We start from the raw sequence: 21,781 nt of genomic DNA, 5'->3' as shown, positions 1-21,781 counted from the left end.
TGGGATGTACTTTTCTCTGATTGTCAGCGTTGGTGACTGTGTAAGTTTTTCCAGTCAGGTATTGGCCAGGGGAAACCAGTTTCTCTGTCACCATGGTGACACTGGCACCTGTATCCCTCAGGCCCTCTATTCTAGTCCCATTAATTAAGAGTTGTTGTCTGTATTTTTGCATGTTAGGCGGCCAGACAGCTAGTGTGGCTAAATCCACCCCACCCTCAGAAACTAGAGTAGCTTCAGTGTGAACCCTGATTTGCTCTGGGCACACTGTTGATCCCACTTGGAGACTAGCCATACCAGTGTTACCTGGATGGGAGTTTGGAGTGGAACCTTTCTTGGGACAGGCCTTGTCTCCAGTTTGGTGTCCATGCTGTTTACAGCTATGACACCAGGCCTTTTTGGGATCAAAGTTTTTACCCTTGTACCCATTGTTTTGTGAAGAGGCTCTGGGCCCACCCTCCTGTGCAGGTTTTTGGGGGCCTGTAGAAGACTCTTTACTATTTTTAGTTTTGGTTGTCTCATCACCCTTCTGCTGGGGAGTCTTTGTGACCCCTTTCTTTTGGTCACCCCCTGTTGAAGTCTTGGACACCCTTGTCTTGACCCAATGGTCCGCCTTCTTTCCCAATTCTTGGGGAGAAATTGGTCCTAGGTCTACCAGATGCTGATGCAGTTTATCATTGAAACAATTACTTAATAGGTGTTCTTTCACAAATAAATTGTACAGCCCATCATAATTACTTACACCACTGCCTTGAATCCAACCATCTAGTGTTTTCACTGAGTAGTCAACAAAGTCAACCCAGGTCTGGCTCGAGGATTTTTGAGCCCCCCTGAACCTAATCCTGTACTCCTCAGTGGAGAATCCAAAGCCCTCAATCAGGGTACCCTTCATGAGGTCATAAGATTCTGCATCTTGTCCAGAGAGTGTGAGGAGTCTATCCCTACACTTTCCTGTGAACATTTCCCAAAGGAGAGCACCCCAGTGAGATCTGTTCACTTTTCTGGTTACACAAGCCCTCTCAAAAGCTGTGAACCATTTGGTGATGTCATCACCATCTTCATATTTAGTTACAATCCCTTTGGGGATTTTCAACATGTCAGGAGAATCTCTGACCCTATTTATGTTGCTGCCACCATTGATGGGTCCTAGGCCCATCTCTTGTCTTTCCCTCTCTATGGCTAGGATCTGTCTTTCCAAAGCCAATCTTTTGGCCATCCTGGCTAACTGGATGTCCTCTTCACTGGAGTTATCCTCAGTGATTTCAGAGTTGTTGGTCCCTCCTGTGAGGGAACCAGCATCTCTGACTATTATTTGTGGAGTCAGGGCTTGAGAAGCCCTGCTCTCCCTAAGTAGGACTGGAGGGGGGGAATTTCCCTCCAAGTCACTATCTTCATCCTCTGAGTTGCCATCCTCAGAGGGGTTGGCCTTTTCAAACTCTGCCAAAAGCTCCTGGAGCTGTACTTTGGTAGGTTTGGGGCCCATTGCTATTTTCTTTAGTTTACAGAGTGACCTTAGCTCTCTCATCTGTAGATGGAGGTAAGGTGTGGTGTCGAGTTCCACCACATTCACATCTGTGCTAGACATTATGCTTCTAAAAGTTGGAATACTTTTTAAGAAACTAAAACTGGTTCTAGAATCTAATTCAAACTTTTAACAAACTTTTAAACTCTAAAAGAAATGCTAAACAGGATCTAACACAAGGCCCTAGCAGGTCTTTTAAGAATTTAGAAAACTTTTCAAATTGCAAAAATCAATTTCTAATGACAATTTTGGAATTTGTCGTGTGATCAGGTATTGGCTGAGTAGTCCAGCAAATGCAAAGTCTTGTACCCCACCGCTGATCCACCAATGTAGGAAGTTGGCTCTGTATGTGCTATTTCAAAGTAAGGAATAGCATGCACAGAGTCCAAGGGTTCCCCTTAGAGGTAAAATAGTGGTAAAAATAGATAATACTAATGCTCTATTTTGTGGTAGTGTGGTCGAGCAGTAGGCTTATCCAAGGAGTAGTGTTAAGCATTTGTTGCACATACACAAGACAATAAATGAGGTACACACACTCAGAGACAAATCCAGCCAATAGGTTTTTATATAGAAAAATATCTTTTCTTAGTTTATTTTAAGAACCACAGGTTCAAATTCTACATGTAATATCTCATTCGAAAGGTATTGCAGGTAAGTACTTTAGGAACTTCAAATCATAAAAATTGCATGTATACTTTACAAGTTATTGACAAATAGCTGTTTTAAAAGTGGACACTTAGTGCAATTTTCACAGTTCCTGGGGGAGGTAAGTTTTTGTTAGTTTTACCAGGTAAGTAAGACACTTACAGGGTTCAGTTCTTGGTCCAAGGTAGCCCACCGTTGGGGGTTCAGAGCAACCCCAAAGTCACCACACCAGCAGCTCAGGGCCGGTCAGGTGCAGAGTTCAAAGTGGTGCCCAAAACACATAGGCTAGAATGGAGAGAAGGGGGTGCCCCGGTTCCGGTCTGCTTGCAGGTAAGTACCCGCGTCTTCGGAGGGCAGACCAGGGGGGTTTTGTAGGGCACCGGGGGGGACACGAGTCCACACAGAAATTTCACCCTCAGCAGCGCGGGGGCGGCCGGGTGCAGTGTAGAAACAAGCGTCGGGTTTGTAATGGAAGTCAATGGGAGATCTAGGGATCTCTTCAGCGCTGCAGGCAGGCAAGGGGGGGGTTCCTCGGGGAAACCTCCACTTGGTCAAGGGAGAGGGACTCCTGGGGGTCACTCCTCCAGTGAAAGTCCGGTCCTTCAGGTCCTGGGGGCTGCGGGTGCAGGGTCTTTTCCAGGCGTCGGGACTTTAGGTTCAAAGAGTCGCGGTCAGGGGAAGCCTCGGGATTCCCTCTGCAGGCGGCGCTGTGGGGGCTCAGGGGGGACAGGTTTTGGTACTCACAGTATCAGAGTAGTCCTGGGGTCCCTCCTGAGGTGTTGGATCGCCACCAGCCGAGTCGGGGTCGCCGGGTGCAGTGTTGCAAGTCTCACGCTTCTTGCGGGGAGCTTGCAGGGTTCTTTAAAGCTGCTGGAAACAAAGTTGCAGCTTTTCTTGGAGCAGGTCCGCTGTCCTCGGGAGTTTCTTGTCTTTTCGAAGCAGGGGCAGTCCTCAGAGGATGTCGAGGTCGCTGGTCCCTTTGGAAGGCGTCGCTGGAGCAGGATCTTTGGAAGGCAGGAGACAGGCCGGTGAGTTTCTGGAGCCAAGGCAGTTGTCGTCTTCTGGTCTTCCTCTGCAGGGGTTTTCAGCTAGGCAGTCCTTCTTCTTGTAGTTGCAGGAATCTAATTTTCTAGGGTTCAGGGTAGCCCTTAAATACTAAATTTAAGGGCGTGTTTAGGTCTGGGGGGTTAGTAGCCAATGGCCACTAGCCCTGAGGGTGGGTACACCCTCTTTGTGCCTCCTCCCAAGGGGAGGGGGTCACATCCCTAATCCTATTGGGGGAATCCTCCATCTGCAAGATGGAGGATTTCTAAAAGTTAGAGTCACCTCAGCTCAGGACACCTTAGGGGCTGTCCTGACTGGCCAGTGACTCCTCCTTGTTATTCTCATTATTTTCTCCGGCCTTGCCGCCAAAAGTGGGGCCTGGCCGGAGGGGGCGGGCAACTCCACTAGCTGGAGTGTCCTGCTGGGTTGGCACAAAGGAGGTGAGCCTTTGAGGCTCACCGCCAGGTGTGACAATTCCTGCCTGGGAGAGGTGTTAGCATCTCCACCCAGTGCAGGCTTTGTTACTGGCCTCAGAGTGACAAAGGCACTCTCCCCATGGGGCCAGCAACATGTCTCGGTTTGTGGCAGGCTGCTAAAACTAGTCAGCCTACACAGATAGTCGGTTAAGTTTCAGGGGGCACCTCTAAGGTGCCCTCTGTGGTGTATTTTACAATAAAATGTACACTGGCATCAGTGTGCATTTATTGTGCTGAGAAGTTTGATACCAAACTTCCCAGTTTTCAGTGTAGCCATTATGGTGCTGTGGAGTTCGTGTTTGACAGACTCCCAGACCATATACTCTTATGGCTACCCTGCACTTACAATGTCTAAGGTTTTGTTTAGACACTGTAGGGGTACCATGCTCATGCACTGGTACCCTCACCTATGGTATAGTGCACCCTGCCTTAGGGCTGTAAGGCCTGCTAGAGGGGTGTCTTACCTATACTGCATAGGCAGTGAGAGGCTGGCATGGCACCCTGAGGGGAGTGCCATGTCGACTTACTCGTTTTGTCCTCACTAGCACACACAAGCTGGCAAGCAGTGTGTCTGTGCTGAGTGAGGGGTCTCCAGGGTGGCATAAGACATGCTGCAGCCCTTAGAGACCTTCCTTGGCATCAGGGCCCTTGGTACTAGAAGTACCAGTTACAAGGGACTTATCTGGATGCCAGGGTCTGCCAATTGTGGATACAAAAGTACAGGTTAGGGAAAGAACACTGGTGCTGGGGCCTGGTTAGCAGGCCTCAGCACACTTTCAATTGTAAACATAGCATCAGCAAAGGCAAAAAGTCAGGGGGCAACCATGCCCAGGAGGCATTTCCTTACAGCACCCAATCCAGGATTGGCACACTGCTCCGGGCCGCCATTCTGCTGCTGAGGGCTTAACTTTGGTGCCACCATGTGGCCCCCCAGTGCTTGAGTCAACCCCTGGAGATCACCCTCTGACAATACCTGTACTTACCTGGGAGCAGCACGTCTTCAGTCCCCACCAAGGCTCCACTGACTAACATTGGGCCCCTTCTCATATCTTGGCACCCAGTTGCACTTGGGTGACTGAGGGAGAACACTTGGTACCAAACTGAACCTTGCCTGGTGCTAGCCTGAAACCCTGAAGATTGGGGTTTTAAGTTGTGTACTTGCCTGAGAAACTGTATTCTTGTTTTCCATCCACAGGCTTACACTAAAGACTCTGAAAATTGCACTCTGTTGATTTCTGAAAAAACAAAGTATTTGTAACTTAACTGCTTCTACTGTGACAACATTTTTTGGTTCAAAGCATATATAAAAGCAACTGCTACTTTTCTAAATTGGTCTCAGATGTTTTATTTCAGTCTGTGTCGCATTTACTGCCTCTGTGTGTATAACAAATGCTTAACACGACTCCTTAATAAGCCTAACTGCTCTCCCACAATACCACAAATAGAGCTCTAGATCTATCTATTTCTGTATCTGCACATCTTTGGGGATCCACTGGACTCTCTGCACAGTGTACTTAATTTTAGTACACTGTATAGATGGCCAGCTTCCCACTGTCAAGTAACCCATTTTTCATTGTTTCTATTTGTCATAGATTTTTCTACACTGAATACTTCTTTATTTTATTGAAATCCACCAAATGACCACCCTTTCTGAGATAAGGGGACAAACCAAATACGCATAGCAGGCTCCAGGAATCCAGATGACATACAGCCTTCCTATATGTCTGATGAGTGTCCTAAGTTTCCAACCGGCAGTTAAACATTTAAAACTCTATAAAATACAAATATACAAGATATAGGTAGGTGTAAGGAAATGCCTCCTTGGCATGGTTACCCCCTAACATTTTGCCTTTGCTGATGCTAAGTTATGACTTGAAAGTGTGCTGGGACCCTGCTAACCAGGTCCCAGCACCAGTGTTCTTTCCCTAAAACTGTACCTTTGTCTCCACAATTGGCACAACTCTGGCACTCAGGTAAGTCCCTGGTAACTGGTACCCCTAGTACCAAGGGCCCTGATTCCAGGGAAGGTCTCTAAGGGCTGCAGCATGTCTTATGCCACCCTAGGGACCCCTCACTCAGCACATGCACACTGCTTCACAGCTTGTGTGTGCTGGTGGGGAGAAAATGACTAAGTCGACATGGCACTCCCCTCAGGGTGCCATGTCAACCTCACACTGCCTGGTAAGTCACCCCTCTAGCAAGCCTTACAGCCCTAAGGCAGGGTGCACTATACCACAGGTGAGGGCATATGTGCAAGAGCACTATGCCCCTACAGTGTCTAAGCAAAACCTTAGACATTGTAGGTGCAGGGTAGCCATAAGAGTATATGGTCTGGGAGTTTGTCAAACACGAACTCCACAGTTCCATAATGGCTACACTGAAAATTGGAAAGTTTGGTATCAAACTTCTCAGCACAATAAATGCACACTGATGCCAGTGTGCAATTTCTTGTAACATACACCCAGAGGGCATCTTAGAGATGCCCCCTGAATACCTACCCGACTTCTAGTGTAGGCTGACCAGTTTCTGCCAGACTGCCACACACCAGACATTGTGCTGGCCATTTGGGGAGAGTGCCTTTGTCACTCTGTGGCCAGGAACAAAGCCTGTACTGGGTGGAGGTGCTTCTCACCTCCCCCTGCAGGAACTGTAACACCTGGCGGTGAGCCTCAAAGGCTCACCCCTTTTGTTACAGCGCCCCAGGGCATCCCAGCTAGTGCAGATGCCCACCCCTCGGGCCACTGCCCCCACTCTTGGCGGCAAGGCTGGAGGAGATAATGAGAAAAACAAGGCGGAGTCACCCACCAGTCAGGACAGCCCCTAAGGTGTCCTGAGCTGAGGTGACTCCTGCTTTTAGAAATCCTTCATCTTGAGAGGGGAGGATTCCCCCAATAGGATTAGGGATGTGGCCCCCTCCCCAGAGGGAGTGGGCACAAAGAGGGTGTAGCCACCCTCAAGGACAGTAGCCATTGGCTACTGCCCTCCCAGACCTAAACACAACCCTAAATTCAGTATTTAGGGGCTCCCCAGATCACAGGAAATCAGATTCCTGCAACCTGAAGAAAGGAGGACTGCTGACCTACAAGCCTGCAGAGAAGGAGGAAGACGACAACTGATTTGGCCCCAGCCCTACCGGCCTGTCTCCAACTTAGAAAACCTGCTCCAGCACCGCATCCGACAGGGACCAGCGATTCAGTATTTAGAGGCTCCCCAGATCACAGGAAATCAGATTACAGCAACCTGAAGAAGAAGAAGGACTGCTGACCTACAAGCCTGCAGAAAACGAGGAAGACGACAACTGCTTTGGCCCCAGCCCTACCGGCCTGTCTCCAACTTCGAAAACCTGCTCCAGCGACGTATCCGACAGGGACCAGCGACCTCTGAAGCCTCAGAGGACTGCCCTGGACTACAGGACCAAGAAAATCCTGTGAACAGCGGCCCTGTTCAAAACCAGCTACTTCTTTGCAACAAAGAAGCAACTTCCAAGGACTTCACGTTTCCCACCAGAAGCGTGAGACTCTACACTCTGCACCCGAAGCCCCCGGCTCGACCTGCAGAAAACCAACACCTCAGGGAGGACTACCCGGCAACTGCGAGCCCGTGAGTAACCAGAGACGACCCCCATGAGCCCCCACAGCGATGCCTGCAGAGAGAATCCAGAGGCTCCCCCTGACCGCGACTGCCTGTAACAAGGGACCCGACGCATGGAACCAACACTGAACCTGCAGCCCCCAGAACCTGAAGGAACGGAACCTCCGTGCAGGAGTGACCCTCAGGCGACCCTCTTCCTTTCCCACGTGGTGGCTGTCCCGAGAAGCCCCCCCCGTGCCTGCCTGCACCGCTAGAGTGACCCCGGGGTCCCTCCATTGAAACCTATACAAAACCTGACACCTGCTTTGCACACTGCACCCGGCCGCCCCTGTGCCGCTGAGGGTGTGTTTTATGTGCCTACTTGTGTCCTCCCCCAGTGCTCTACAAAACCCCCCCCGGTCTGTCTCCCCCAGGACGCAGGTACTTACCTGCTGGCAGACTGGAACCGGAGCACCCCTGTTCTCCATAGGCGCCTATGTGTTTTGGGCACCTCTTTGACCTCTGCACCTGACCGCCCCTGAGCTGCTGGTGTGGTAACTTTGGGGTTGCCTTGAACCCCCAACGGTGGGCTGCCTATGCCCCAGAACTGAGACTTGTAAGTATTTTACTTACCTCCTAATCTAACCTTTACTTACCTCCCCAGGAACTGTTGATTTTTGCAGTGCCCACTTTGAAAATAGCTTATTGACATTTTTACAAAGACCTCACACGATATGGTTTCCATTCAAAGTTCCTAAAGTATCGAAGTGAAGTACCTTGCATTTAAAGTGTATAATGTAAATCTTGAACCTGTGGTTCTTAAAATAAACTAAGAAAATATATTTTTCAATATAAAAAACCTATTGGCCTGTAGTTAAGTCTTTGAGTGTGTGTTCCTCATTTATTTCATGTGTGTGTACAACAAATGCTTAACACTATCCTCTGATAAGCCTACTGCTCGACCACACTACCACAAAATAGAGCATTCAAATTATCTTCTTTTGCCACTATCTTACCTCTAAGGGGAACCCTTGGACTCTGTGCACACTATTTCTTACTTTGAAATAGTGTATACAGAGCCAACTTTCTACAGTATGTATGTATGAATGTGATATTTGTATGGTGTAAACCTAGCCAAATGCAGCAGAGAACTGCACTGGTTCAAAGGAAAGGACACAGTCAACAAATGATTGAGTGATAGCTGAGTTGTGGGAGTGAAAAGAAACTTGCCATTCTACTTCAGTGGGACAATAATGAACTTCCTTCATCCCTCCCTAAAACACCATTCAATGAAACTTGGTTAGGTACATTATTAGGCTCTCTTGTTCTATGATTACATTACAAATGAGTGAATTATAGCTCATCAAACTGAGATCTGCCCTTGTAGAACCCCCATGTGGCATTTCAATACGACTAAATACCCAAATATTTAATATTTCGATGTGACTGGGCCATATTGACCTTTGAAGGACTAGAGTACCTTTAAAAAAGACCTGAATAGACAATACATCCAAATAATGCAAACCAAATTAAACCAATCTCAAAGGTAGAAAAACTAAGAATAAAAAATACCATTTGAGAACCAAAAGAAGTGGTGAAAATGAAAAAAAGATATAAAAACGGTTTCCAGTTGTAGAGGAGCCTGTAGAGACACAGAAGGAGCGAAAGCTGGTGCAGGACACTGAGAGACGCTGACAGCCATAAAAAAAAGTCAATCAGGGATATTTTTTCTAAAATAAATGCCTACATTCATTTTTTATGTTTCTGATTACATATATATCATATCCACTGGATTGTTCTAACATTCCTAAATGATGATGCAGACAGCATAAGTAAAAAATGACATATTAAACATTTTTAACAAATACTCAGTTTTGACAGTATGCCTGACTAGCATTATAAGACAAAACATTTTTCAAAGATACATACAGTCATTTTTAAATTGTCCAGAGTCTGAACCAACATCTTCATTTCTGCCCTTGTAGCCACCTGTTAAAATAAATACCTTAAATTTAACAGCAATAAATATTTAAGAATGGCTATTTCAATATTCTACAAAAATATTACAATTTCAGGATTGGCTATACGATTAGAAAACAAATTAACTATAAGATTACCGATATTAGGACTTTGTGAAATTTTCAACTTTGAACATTGTAAACTATGTTTTAAGAAGGAATTCAATACATTTTAGATATTCCCTTCTTCAGTATAAAGCCTAATATTTGTGTTTAATGTGTTTTTTATTGAAAATAATGTATTATTTATTTCAAAATATACAAGTTGAATTTGATGACACTGTTGAAGGTGGCCCTCTATGTAGAGTACAAAACCAACTACACTATGCAGAGGGTCCGGACAACCACGTTAGTTTTCAGGGGTAAAAATCAGACCACCTAATGCTCTAGCAGTTAGGTTAATCCAGGAGATGTGCTAAGTATTTGCTGTACTCACAAATCCAATCATGCACCACACACACTCAATGAATAACTCGAGACCATATTTTATAAAAATACTTCAGCCTTTTATATAATTTTGAAGACCTAAATCTTTAGAATAGGTTAAGTACTTTTCTGATTTTTACTTTTTAACGTTTTAGCAAAGTTAGTTGGAATCAATAGGCAGTGACTTTAAAAAATACATCAAAAATCGTATGGTTGAGTTACCAGTCTCTTCTTTTGCAGGATGGGTGCAGAGGTCGGTGGGCACCTTGTGCCAGCTGGAGAGCTTCGAGCAGCTCCCGGTTTCGGCGGGAGCAGAGTTGGCAAAGTTCTTGGCACCTACACAGGCCCACCTGGATGGGCCTCTTGAAAAAGTAGCTGGTTTGCAAGTTCAAAGTGGTGCCTAGGGGTCCCCTTTGGCTGTCGAGGTCACAAGGGGTTGGGGACAAGGGGCACACAGCAGAACCTACGATGCAAGGCCCAGGGGAGCCAGGTGCAGGGCGTTTTGGAGGTCTTGGATGCTGTGCGCAACGGAGTCCTCCGGAGCTAATTTGAGGGCCACTTGTAGGACAACGGGGCACTCTGGTCGGAGGTCATGGGTGTTCCTGAAGTTCTACGATTGGGGCATCCTCCTGATACTTTGCTAGCTCTGGGGGAGCTGGTTTTCTCCATGTCCGACATCAGCTGACCAGGACCCAGGGTATTGCTCTGTCTCGGCTACCAGGGGTTGCAGCGCTACCAAACTCAGTACAGTTGGGGGGCACCTCCAGACTGTTGCCTGTGTGTCGTTGGGTCCAGCTGTGACTTCCAATTGCAGAGATAGCGGCAATTCAGTGAAGTGTCCTTCACTGGTGTCTTGCTCTTTTGTAATTTACTTGCTTTTCTTGAGTGATGCCTTCACTCAGGAGGGAGATCTGGGGGTGATCCTTGAAGCCTGGAGGTCCCCTGAGTTTCTTGGGGTAAGTCTAGTGTTCAGCTCCTCCACTCTCTCGAGTGTCATGACTCTGATGCAGTAAGCAGGGGACTTGGCACCTCTTCTGGTGCAGCAGGTCCTCAGTTCTCGTCCTGGCAGTTTCTCTGGTGCTGTTTTTCTTGTCTTCTTGGAATCCTTTTCGAATCTTTTTCAAATCCTTCTCAAATCTAAAAACTTGGTCTAGGGGAGCCCACTAAATACTGAATTTAGTGGGCGTTTTAGGGGGAACCTGGTAGTGTCCAATGGGGCAGTTAACCTTAGTTGGCTACACCCACTATAGTGACCACTTCCTGTGGGAAGGGTCACTTCCATAAACCTCATTGGCTGTTTTTCTCCATTCCAAGATGGAGGAATCTGAATCAGGGGGTCAACTTCACATGCAAGCCCTTAGGGGTGGTGCATGCTCAGTGAAGCCACTCCTCATACCCATTGTCTGGTTTCCCGCCTTTGCTCCCGCCAAAAGTGGGGGTTTGCAAAGGGGGAAGCCCTCTGCTGCTAGCAGCAGGCCTGGAGGGTCAAGTTTCAGGGGCTGTAGCCCTTTGAAGCTCACTGTAAGGGTGTTGCACATTCTTGAAGGAGGGGGTATTAGCTCCTCCACCCAGGAAGGGCATTGTCTTACAAACCAGAGAGACAGGGCTCTCCCCCAGGTTTGTATATTGGCTGTCTGAAAGTGGCAGGCTTGCTGGAACCAGCCAGCAACTCTGCCAGTTAGGGTTAGCTTTTGCAGGAGGCACCTCTAAGGTGGCCCCTGGGTACATTTAAGGTTAAATCCAACACTGGTATCAGTTTGGATTTAATATTCTGAGTTGTTTGATACCAAACAACACAGGGTACAGAGTGGCCATTATGTAGCTGGGGAACTCGGGTTTGACCAGTGCCCAGTACATACATTAAAATGGCTGCTCTGTTCACTCACCAGGTTTAGCAAGGACACAGTGGGGGCATATTGCTCATGCAGCTATGCCCTCACATATAGTATGGTGCACCCTGCCTTTGGGCTGAAAGGCCTGCTAGAGGGTGACTTACCTATAATATATGCAGTGTATGGTGAACAGGGCACACAGATAGAGTGGCATGTCGAATTTATCCTTTTGGGGTTGCCCCAGTTCACTCAGCCTGCACTGGTAATGCTGGGTGCATCTGGGTGCAGGGCCCTTAGGGGTGGCACAGTCAGTGCTGCTGCCCCCAGAGGCCTACTCTTAATATCTCTTGCGCTGGGTACTGGGGTACCCATTTACTAGGGACTTACAGGGGTATTAAAGAGTATAACCAATTGTGCCAAGCATCACAACAGTTGTAGGGAAAGAGATCTGGCCCAGGGAACCTGTTTAGTAGGGGCCCTGGGCACTACCAACTTCTAGAACATATCAACATCAGGCAAAAAGTGGGGGCTAACCATGCAAAAAAAAGGCCTCCTCTCACAGACAGCAATAAAAAACATTCCAGGAAAACTTTATTAAGATGCATACCAATTCTCTGACTGCTTCAAATCAGATTTCAATGTCTTTTCTTTTTATTAATAAGATGCTGTCATGGTTTTTAAGGGGTAACAAGCAAACACAATATACCTGTCCTAAAGCCCAAAAAGGAAACAATACCCCTTTTTTTTTATTTATTTTTTTATTTACAATTTTAGTTTGTGCCTGAATGGCACAGCCATAGGCTGATATACTACTGGTTCAATCCTACATCTGTGGGAGATATGGCTAATAATACTTACACACAGCCTGTGTAAAGCTTTCTCATATACCTAAAACACTTGTTGTATGAGAACAATACACAATGATCCAGAACAGTGTGTTTAGCTCTACTTTTATAGGAGCAAGAGAGAATATTTAGTCCGAGATTAGCAGTTAGAGAGGACAATATAAAATTCCTTACCTTTCCATAATAAGTCACTAAATTGCATTTTTACCCACAGATGATTTTCATTAGAAGCAAAATGAAAATAAGTTCTAAAAATAAATTGTACGTAGCTTGCATGCATATATAGTTCTGTGCAATGTGAAGGTCATGTACTTGAATACCAGTGACACATCAGATCATCTTCAAGCGTCAGTCAGTGAAAAGATCTTTATTTGGCAATCTCAAACCATAAAAGCACAGAATAAAACAGTATAATCATAAAACTATTTAATAGGAATAACAAAACATTAATAAAAACGGATTGTCTACAATTCATATGCTCACAAGAACTCATATTACAGAACTAGTTACTTACCTTCTGTTACAAATTATCTGGTAGAGACGAACGAGTTACTTACCTTCGGTAATGACTTTTCTGGTGGATACATTAGCTACCTGTGGATTCCTCACCTAATGAATACCCCCCTTTGCGCCAGCATTAGACGGAAATCTTCTTCCTAGCTTCTGCACGTCGACGAGGACGTCACATTCGCCCACGCGACGCCGTCTGACGTCATATAGGCAATAAGAAGTCCTCGCCGACGTCAGTTCCCTTTTTTCCGTGCCATTCGAAACGGTTATCTTCGAGGGAGCTACTGTTGCTGTTCGACGGTTACAGTGTGTTTATTTTTTTGCTGAGTGTTTTTTCTCTGGGGTTACTAGGTCTCAGAGGAAGTCTGGTTTTAAGCCCTGTCGAGAATGTGGGGGCAAAATGACGGTTACTGACACACATTCGGACTGTTTGTGGTGTTTAAGTTCCGACCATGATGTGCCCAGGTGTGATTCATGTCAACACATGAATCAGAAAGCCCTGAAGGAGCGAGAGGCCAAACTTTTTATGGCGAAGTCGAAGAGAAAGGAGAAGAGACACCATAGAAAATCGACGCCATCAAGACTCCCGGCGCCGTCGGGAATCACGGCGCTGGTCGAGTAAGGAGAGGTCCCGGTCAAGGACGCCATTGACTCGACATCGCAAGACTTGGGAGGTCAGTCCTACAGTCACTCCTCATCCTTCAACGCCGTTGCCTTCTCCAGCTTTGCCGATTTCGCCTGGGCAGCCGCCTTCAGTATTTGAGGTGCCAAAGCCTCAAGTGTTCTCACCGACGTCGCGGACGTCGAGGCGGGCGTCGGAGTCGCCTTCAATCCAGGCACCCCAGTAACCGGCTTTCCCAGCCCCTGGATCCGATAATACCGCATTTTTAAATGCGATGTTTTTCATCTTCCAGCAGATGGCTCCAGGTGGTGCTCCGACTGGGCCTTCGGGTCCGTTGGCTTTCAGTTTGGGTGCTCCGGCGCCGCTGCGACCAGCACCCTTCATGCCCTTTCTCCCCTTGGGGAACGTGGGCTCGGCGCCGGTGTCTGCTCCGGTGGCGGCAGAGGTTTCGGCTCCGGAGGTTTCGGCTTCATCGGCTTCGGCGTTTCGACCAGTGACACCGGCAGGGCCTTCTGCAACTCCGAGGCAGACTTCTCTTCATTCGACTCCTGCCTCGGCGTCGAAGCTACCTGTGGCGCCTGTCCCGGCGTCAGACAGATCCGGTGATCGGCGTCGTTCCTCGGCATCTGCAGACGCCATGTCGACGCCGAGAATTGAGGAGAGGCTACATTCGAGGAGACGTGCTCTCCGTCTCTTGGAGGAACAAGAGTATCAGAGGGTCTTGGAGGAAGGAGAAATTGAGGACTCTGGCGATGGTCTTCATGGACTGGACACAGCTAGTGGCCTTGATACTTCCCCTGAGTGGGACTTGTCATCTCCAGGGGAGTATACTGAGGAGGCGGCCACTTTTCATGCTGTGATAAGGAAGGCAGCTAACTTCCTGGAACTGCCTTTGCCGGTAGCTGAGGCGAAACAAAATCTGTTGACTGAGGTTTTACATCCGGCCTCTACATCAGCGGAACCTCTTTTACCATTTAACGAGGCGCTGCTAGAACCTGTATTGGAGGTCTGGAAGAAGCCGGTATCTTCCTCGGCTGTCAATAGGTCTGTGGCCAGGAGGTATCGGGCTGCACCAACTGACCCTGGCTTTCTTTCCAGACACCCTACGCCTGAAAGCTTGGTGGTCCAGGCTTCCTGTTCTACAAGATCTGCGCCTGGATTTTTTCCATCAGTGCCGGCGGACAGGGACTCCAAAAAGATGGATATGCAGTCAAAGAAAGTGTTCTCGTCATGTAGCATGGCGTTAAAGTCCACCAACGCTACGTGTATTTTGGGGAGGTACATTTATGCTCTGATGGACGAGATAACATCTTCGCATACAGAGGTTCCTCAAGGACTCTTGAATCTCGTGTCAGAAGCTCAAGCTGCTGCAACCCAGGTTATCCAATCTGGGTTGGATACAACTGACTCGGTGGCCAGAGCGATGGGCACGGCTATGGTTGCGAGAAGACAGGCTTGGCTTCGCAACTCAGGGTTCTCTTCGGATGTGCAGTCGACCCTGTTGGACCTCCCTTTTGATGGGGACAAGCTCTTTGGTGCCAATGCGGATTCGGCTTTGGAGAGGTTTAAGGAGAGCAGGGCCACGGCCAAGTCGTTAGGACTGCAAGCCGCTTCTTCTGCCTCCTCCAGATTTTTTAGGAGGTTTCGCGGATTTGGTCGTGGCTCATCCTCCTCTTCCTTTCGGGGGAGATTCCAACAGCCTACCTCCTCTCTCACCTATAGATCATTTAGAGGGAGGGGTAGGGTCCGTACGAGAGGAGCCTCTCAGGAGCATTCTGCCTCTTCCTCGTCCTCTGGAGGGGTGCAGCAGGGGAAGCAGCCTTAGGCTTCCACCAATTCCCACTCACTCCTCTCCTGTAGGGGGAAGGTTACTTAATTTTCTTCACATGTAGGAGGTCATCACATCAGACAGGAGTTTCCGCCCCCCGCCCCGCCCATCTTATTGTTCAGCAGATCACCTCCGGTTGTTAGAACAGGAGGTTCAAGTCCTCCTTTTAAAGGGCGCGGTGGAGTTGGTTCCAGAGCAGGAAAAGGGTCAAGGTTGTTATTCCAGGTACTTCCTGATTCCCAAAAAGGATGGTCGGTTGAGACCAATCCTGGACCTGAGGATTTTGAATTGGTTCCTTAAACAGGAAAAGTTTGAGATGCTGACACTAGCTCAGGTGCTTTTGGCGTTGAACAAGGGAGATTGGATGGTGTCTGTCGACTTGCAGGATGCTTATTTTCATATCCCGATACTCAAGTCGCACAGGAAGTATCTCCGGTTTGTGGTAGGGTCGCAGCACTATCAGTTTGCGGTCCTCCCGTTTGGTCTTACTTCAGCACCTCGAGTCTTCACGAAGGTGATGTCGGTGGTTGCGGCAGAGCTCAGAAGGAAGGGGATAGCAGTATTCCCTTACTTGGACGACTGGTTGATCAAAGCCAAGTCCCCGGAGCTTGTGCTGCATCATCTGCAGTCGACAACTCAGTTGTTGTTCGACCTGGGCTTTTCGGTGAACGTGCCCAAATCTCACCTAGAGCCCTCTCAACGCCTCCTGTTCATAGGGGCAGTACTGGATACAACATTGGATCGAGCCTTTCCTCCGCCTCAGCGGATTCAGGACTTTCAGGCGTTGGTTCCAATGTTTCAAGGTGGAGCGGTCATTCCAGTCCTCAAGGTCCTTCGTCTGCTCGGTCTGTTTGCCTCCTGCATACTGTTGGTCACGCATGCTCGCTGGCACATGAGGGCTCTTCAGTGGTGCCTCCGAAGGCAGTGGTCTCAACACAAAGGAGATCTAGAAGGTGCTGTCAAGATCTCCAGAGATGCTGCCAGGGATTTGAAGTGGTGGATTGCGGATGACAATCTTTCCCGGGGAAGGCCGTTCACGCAGCCTCCACCAGTGACCACGGTCATAACGGATGCTTCCACCCTAGGGTGAGGAGCTCATCTGGGTGATCTGGAGATCAAAGGTCTTTGGTCTCCAGAGGAAAAGATGTTTCATATCAATCTGTTGGAGTTGCGGGCTGTACGTCTGGCTCTCAAGGCCTTCCTCCCATCCCTTCGCGGTCAGTCGGTTCAGGTCCTAACGGACAATACTACCGCGATGTGGTATATAAACAAACAGGGAGGAGTGGGGTCGTACCTTCTCTGCGGAGAAGCTCTTCGGCTATGGTCCTGGGCAAAAGACCATCAGATTTGCTTGGTAGCAAATCATCCAAGCAAATCATCTGGCCGGAGTCTTGAATGTACGTGCGGACAGTCTCAGTCACCATTTCTCGGCCGACCACGAGTGGCATCTCCATCCAGATCAAGTCCGTCTAATCTTCCAGATGTGGGGGTTTCCCCAGATAGATCTGTTTGCCACCCGGGAGAACTCACACTGCCCGTTATTCTGCAGCCTCCAGTATCCGGTGCAAGGAGCGTTGGGGGACGCGTTTCAGAGAACCTGGTGCGACCAGTTGCTTTACGCGTTTCCCCCCCATACCCTTGATTCCTCAAGTGTTGAGGAAAATTCGCCAAGACCGGGCCCAGGTCATCTTAATAGCTCCGGATTGGCCAAGGAGGGTATGGTACACGGACCTTCTCCAACTCTCGCTGTGCCCTCCCTTTCAGGGCAGACCTCCTCTCGCAGTCGCAGGGGCAGGTTTTACACCCCCACCTCCAGAGTCTGCACCTTCATGCCTGAAGATTGAACGGGGCAACCTGAGTTCTTTCTCTCTCCCGCCTGATGTAGTGGATGTTATCTTAGCGGCCAGGCGACACTCCACTAAATCTATCTACGCTAATAGGTGGTCTAAGTATGTGCTATGGTGTGGAGAGAGGCAGATTGATCCCTTACGTGCTCGTTTGTCAGATGTTTTATCTTTTGCTTTGACTTTAGCACAGAGGGGTTGTGCAGTTGCTACTGTTAAAGGTTACTTGTCTGCTTTGTAAGCCTTCATTTGTCTTCCAGACCAGCCTTCGTTATTTAAATCTCCTATAGTACTTAGATTCTTAAAGGGCCTTATGAATAAATTTCCTCCAAATCCTTTCGTGATGCCTCAATGGGATTTGTCCTTGGTCCTAACTTTCCTTATGGGGTCCCCTTTTGAACCTATGCATTCTTGCTCCTTAAGGTTGTTAGTTCTTAAAACAGTCTTCCTGGTGGCTAGAACATCCGCAAGGAGAGTGAGTGAGTTGCAGGCTTTATCAGTAAAACCCCCGAGGGCGTCGCATGGGCGAATGTGACGTCCTCGTCGACGTGCAGAAGCTAGGAAGAAGATTTCCGTCGAATGCTGGCGCAAAGGGGCGTATTCATTAGGTGAGGAATCCACAGGTTGTTGTATCCATCAGTAATTCTAGTTGTAGATTCCTTACCTTAGATATCCCCCAGTCATCAGACTTCTTTGAGCAGCACCACTGCGTGACGTCAGGTGGCATCCATCGATTCTGCGGCTGCCATTAGTGTAATAGTCACCATAATGACGTTGTGGTCATATAAAGGTGCCACCCCGGAGCACTGATGTCAGTTTCTTTTCATGACTTTCCACATCAGAAGCGTAGAGTCATGAATAACTCTGACCCTGGTGCGTCAGAACCAGGGCCTAATAATTGGAGGCCCTATCCCCAGAAATCAGTTTGCGGGAGGATGGGAAGTGTAGGAGGCTGGCCCTCTATGTAGTGTGCAAAGCTAGGTACACTTTCCGACCTGGTAAAGACAATCACAAAGCTGACGCCTTGTCCCGCCAAGAGTCTACCACATTGCCTGAAGTTCAAACCTCCAGAGCTATCATTGCTCCAGACAAAGTCCTATGTATCATAAAAACTGAAGATTTCTTTGAAGACATCTGCAATTCTTTCACTGTTGAGAAATGGCAGACATGGGCCCAAAAGGTCAACCAAGCAAGGATTACCATTTCATGACCATTCCATGTGAATGTCAAGAAATGGTAGAGCACACCGAAGATCATGAACTAAGCACAAGAGATGAATTGCGCGTCCTGCCGATTCGAAGGCCACCAAGTGAATGCCAAGAAATGGTAGCGTACAATGAATAACATGAATTAAGCACGAGAAATGAATCGCGCGTCTTGCCGATTCAAATGCCAGCATGTAAAATACCATTAAACATCAAGCGCACATTCACACGCACAAGAGCAAAATAATATTATCATGCTAGTTAGGCACAATAACTCGAAATCCTTCGAGAACGGAATCGGGGGCCCAGCCCGACCTCCGTCTTACCGCCCTGATCAAGAATCACCAAGCAAAGTGAAAGGAAGTTGCTGCTGCTCTGCACTGGGACCTCTGAATAGTGAGCATGTGGAGCTGGGCTGGCTCCCTTATATAGAGTCTTGTCCCAGCCCACAAACAACACCCAGGCATGCTGCAGGGAAAGCTTCTAGAAGGCCCTGGAAAGGGACCACACCCTGACACACACTGAAAGCCTGCAGCAGTACATTGCAAATTAACAGTATTTATATGTACCTTGAACATAAGTCTTCAGGATTAAACTCTGCAATGCAAAATGTTAAACAGCATTTCAGCACAATGCATGAATTACGTTATCTTAAGCGTGCTGGGTTTTTGCATTCTAGTCCCCGTAGAGCGTGCACTGCCCTGATGTTGACAGTTTGTGAGTATATGTCAGGGTGTTTTTACTGTCTCACTGGGATCCTGCTAGCCAGGGCCCAGTGCTCATAGTGAAAACCCTATGTTGTCAGTGTGTTTGTTATGTGTCACTGGGATCCTGCTAGCCAGGACCCCAGTGCTCATACGTTTGTGCCCTATATGTGTTCCCTGTGTGGTGCCTAACTTTATCACTGAGGCTCTGCTAACCAGAACCTCAGTGTTTATGCTCTCACTGCTTTCTAAAATTTTCACTGCAGGCTAGTGACTAATTTTTACCAATTCTCATTGGCACACTGGAACACCCATATAATCCCTTTCTATATGGTACCTAGGTACCCAGGGTATTGGGGTTCCAGGAGATCCCTATGGGCTGCAGCATTTCTTTTGCCACCCATAGGGAGCTCAGACAATTCTTACACAGGACTGCCACTGCAGCCTGAGTGAAATAACGTCCACAACCACAGTACCCTGCCCTATCTGACATTTAGATGCCTTGATAGAGATGCCTGCTGCTTGCAGGGCCTGCAAAACCTCCTTCAGGTGGGCACGGTGATCCTGCCAGCTGGAGCTAAAGACAGCAATATCATCAAGATAAGCTGCACTAAAGGACTCCAAGCCAGCAAGGACTTGATTCACCAACCTTTGGAAGGTGGCAGGGGCATTCTTTAAGCCAAAGGGCATCACAGTAAACTGGTAATGCCCATCAGGTGTGGAGAATGCTGTTTTCTCTTTTGCTCCTGGTGCCATTCTTATTTGTCAGTACCCTGCTGTCAAGTCAAAGGCACTTAGGTATTTGGCAGCACCCAATTTGTCAATCTGCTCATCTGCCCTTGGAATGAGGTGAGCATCGGTCTTGGTGACACAATTAAGCCTTCGGTAGTCCACACAGCACCTTATCTCTCTCTTGCCATCTTTGGTATGAGGTTTGGGGACCAAGACCAATGGGCTAGCCCAGGGACTGTCAGAGTGCTCAATCACTCCCAACTCCAGCATCTTGTGGACTTCCACTTTCATGCTTTCCTTAACTTGATCAGACTGCCTGAATATTTTGATTTTGACAGGCATGCTGTCCCCTGTGTCCACATCATGGGTACACAGGTGTGTCTGACCGGGGGTTAGGGAAAAGAGCTCAGCAAACTGCTGGAGGACTTGCCTGCAGTCAGCTTGCTGTTGGCCAGAGAGGATGTCTGAATAGATCACTCCATCTACTGTGCCATCCTTAGGGTCAGTGGAGAGGAGATCAGAGAGAGGTTCAATCTCTGCTTCCTGGTCCTCATCTTTAAACACCAACATGTTTACATCTGCCCGGTCATGGAAGAGTTTTAGGCGGTTAACATGGAACACCCTCTTGGGAGTCCTGCTAGTACCTAGGTCCACCAGTTAGGTGACCTGACTCTTCTTCTCTAGCACTAAGTAAGGGCCACACAATCTGTCCTGAAGTGCACTGGGAGCTACAGGTTACAGAAACCAGACTTTCTGCCCTGGCTGAAACTCAACCATAGCAGCCTTTTGGTCATACCACATCTTCTGGAGTTGTTGGCTGGCCTCAAGGTTTTTACTTGCCTTCTCCATGTACTCTGCCATCCTTGAACGTAGGCCAAGTACATAGTCCAATATATCTTGTTTAGGCTCATGGAGAGGTCTCTCCCGACCTTCTTTTACAAGAGCTAGTGGTCCCCTAACAGGATGGCCAAACAGAAGTTCAAAGGGATAAACCCTAATCCCTTCTGAGGCACCTAAGCGAAAAACAGGCATGGCAAGAGGACATCCCATTTAATTTTGAGTTTTTTAGGGAGCCCCATGATCATGCCCTTCAATGTTTTGTTGAATGTTTCAACAAGACCATTGATTTGTGGATTGCATTGTGAATTTATAAGTCACCCCACACTCATTGCACATGTTTTAGGTAAGCTGACATGAAGGTGGTACCTCTGTCAGAAACCACCTCCTTAGGAAATCCCACTCTGGTAAAAATACCAATGAGTGCTTTGGCTACTGCAGGGGCAGTAGTGGACCTAAGGGGAATAGCTTCAGGGTACCTAGTAGCATGATCCTCTACTACTAGGATATACTGATTCCCTGATGCTGTGGGAGGTTCAAGTGGACCCACTATATCCACTCCCACTCTTTCAAAGAGGACCCCCACCACTGGAAGTGGAATGAGGGGTGCCTTTGGATGTCCACCAGTCTTACCACTGGCTTGACAGGTGGCACAGGAGGCACAAAACTCCTTTACCTTCTGGGAAATATTGAGCCAATAGAAATGGTTCACTGACCTTTCCCATGTCTTGGTTTGTCCCACATGCCCAGCAAGGGGAATATCATGGGCCAAGGTCAGAATGAACTCCCTAAACTCCTGAGCCACTACCACTCTCCTAGTGGCACCAGGTTTGGGATCTCTTGCCTCAGAGTAAAGGAGTCCATCTTCCCAATAGACCTTGTGTGCTCCACTGACAATTCGTTTTTCTTGTTCAGCTGCTTGCTGTCTTAGGCCTTCAAGAGAGGGACAAGTTTCTTGCCCCTTGCACAGCTGTTCCCTTGAGGGTCCCCCTGGGCCCAAGAGCTCAACTTGGTAAGGTTCCAGTTCCATGGACTCAGTTCCCTCAGAGGATAGAACGTTTTCCTGAGACGAGAGGTTCTGTTTCTTTTTCTGTGCTGAAGCTGGTTCCCCAGCCTTCTTTCCT

The 21,781-nt window shown here is 48.0% G+C and overlaps 1 protein-coding gene across 7 annotated transcripts in view; it reads right to left on the bottom strand.

The window, feature by feature from the left end:
- The window catches only part of DDX4 (DEAD-box helicase 4), a 1,597,047-nt gene that overhangs the window by 681,758 nt on the left and 893,508 nt on the right, over positions 1-21,781 (bottom strand). For all 7 annotated transcript variants that reach the window (XM_069222170.1, XM_069222215.1, XM_069222206.1 and 4 more), the window contains one exon: positions 9,184-9,243. In XM_069222170.1, coding sequence (XP_069078271.1) covers positions 9,184-9,243 — 60 coding nt within the window. The remainder of the gene's footprint in view (positions 1-9,183; positions 9,244-21,781) is intronic.

Source organism: Pleurodeles waltl, chromosome 1_1 (genome assembly GCF_031143425.1).
Source record: "Pleurodeles waltl isolate 20211129_DDA chromosome 1_1, aPleWal1.hap1.20221129, whole genome shotgun sequence".
Lineage (NCBI taxonomy): Eukaryota > Metazoa > Chordata > Amphibia > Caudata > Salamandridae > Pleurodeles > Pleurodeles waltl.
The sequence above is the reverse complement of the archived record's forward strand: the minus strand, read 5'-3'. Positions and strand labels throughout refer to the sequence as shown.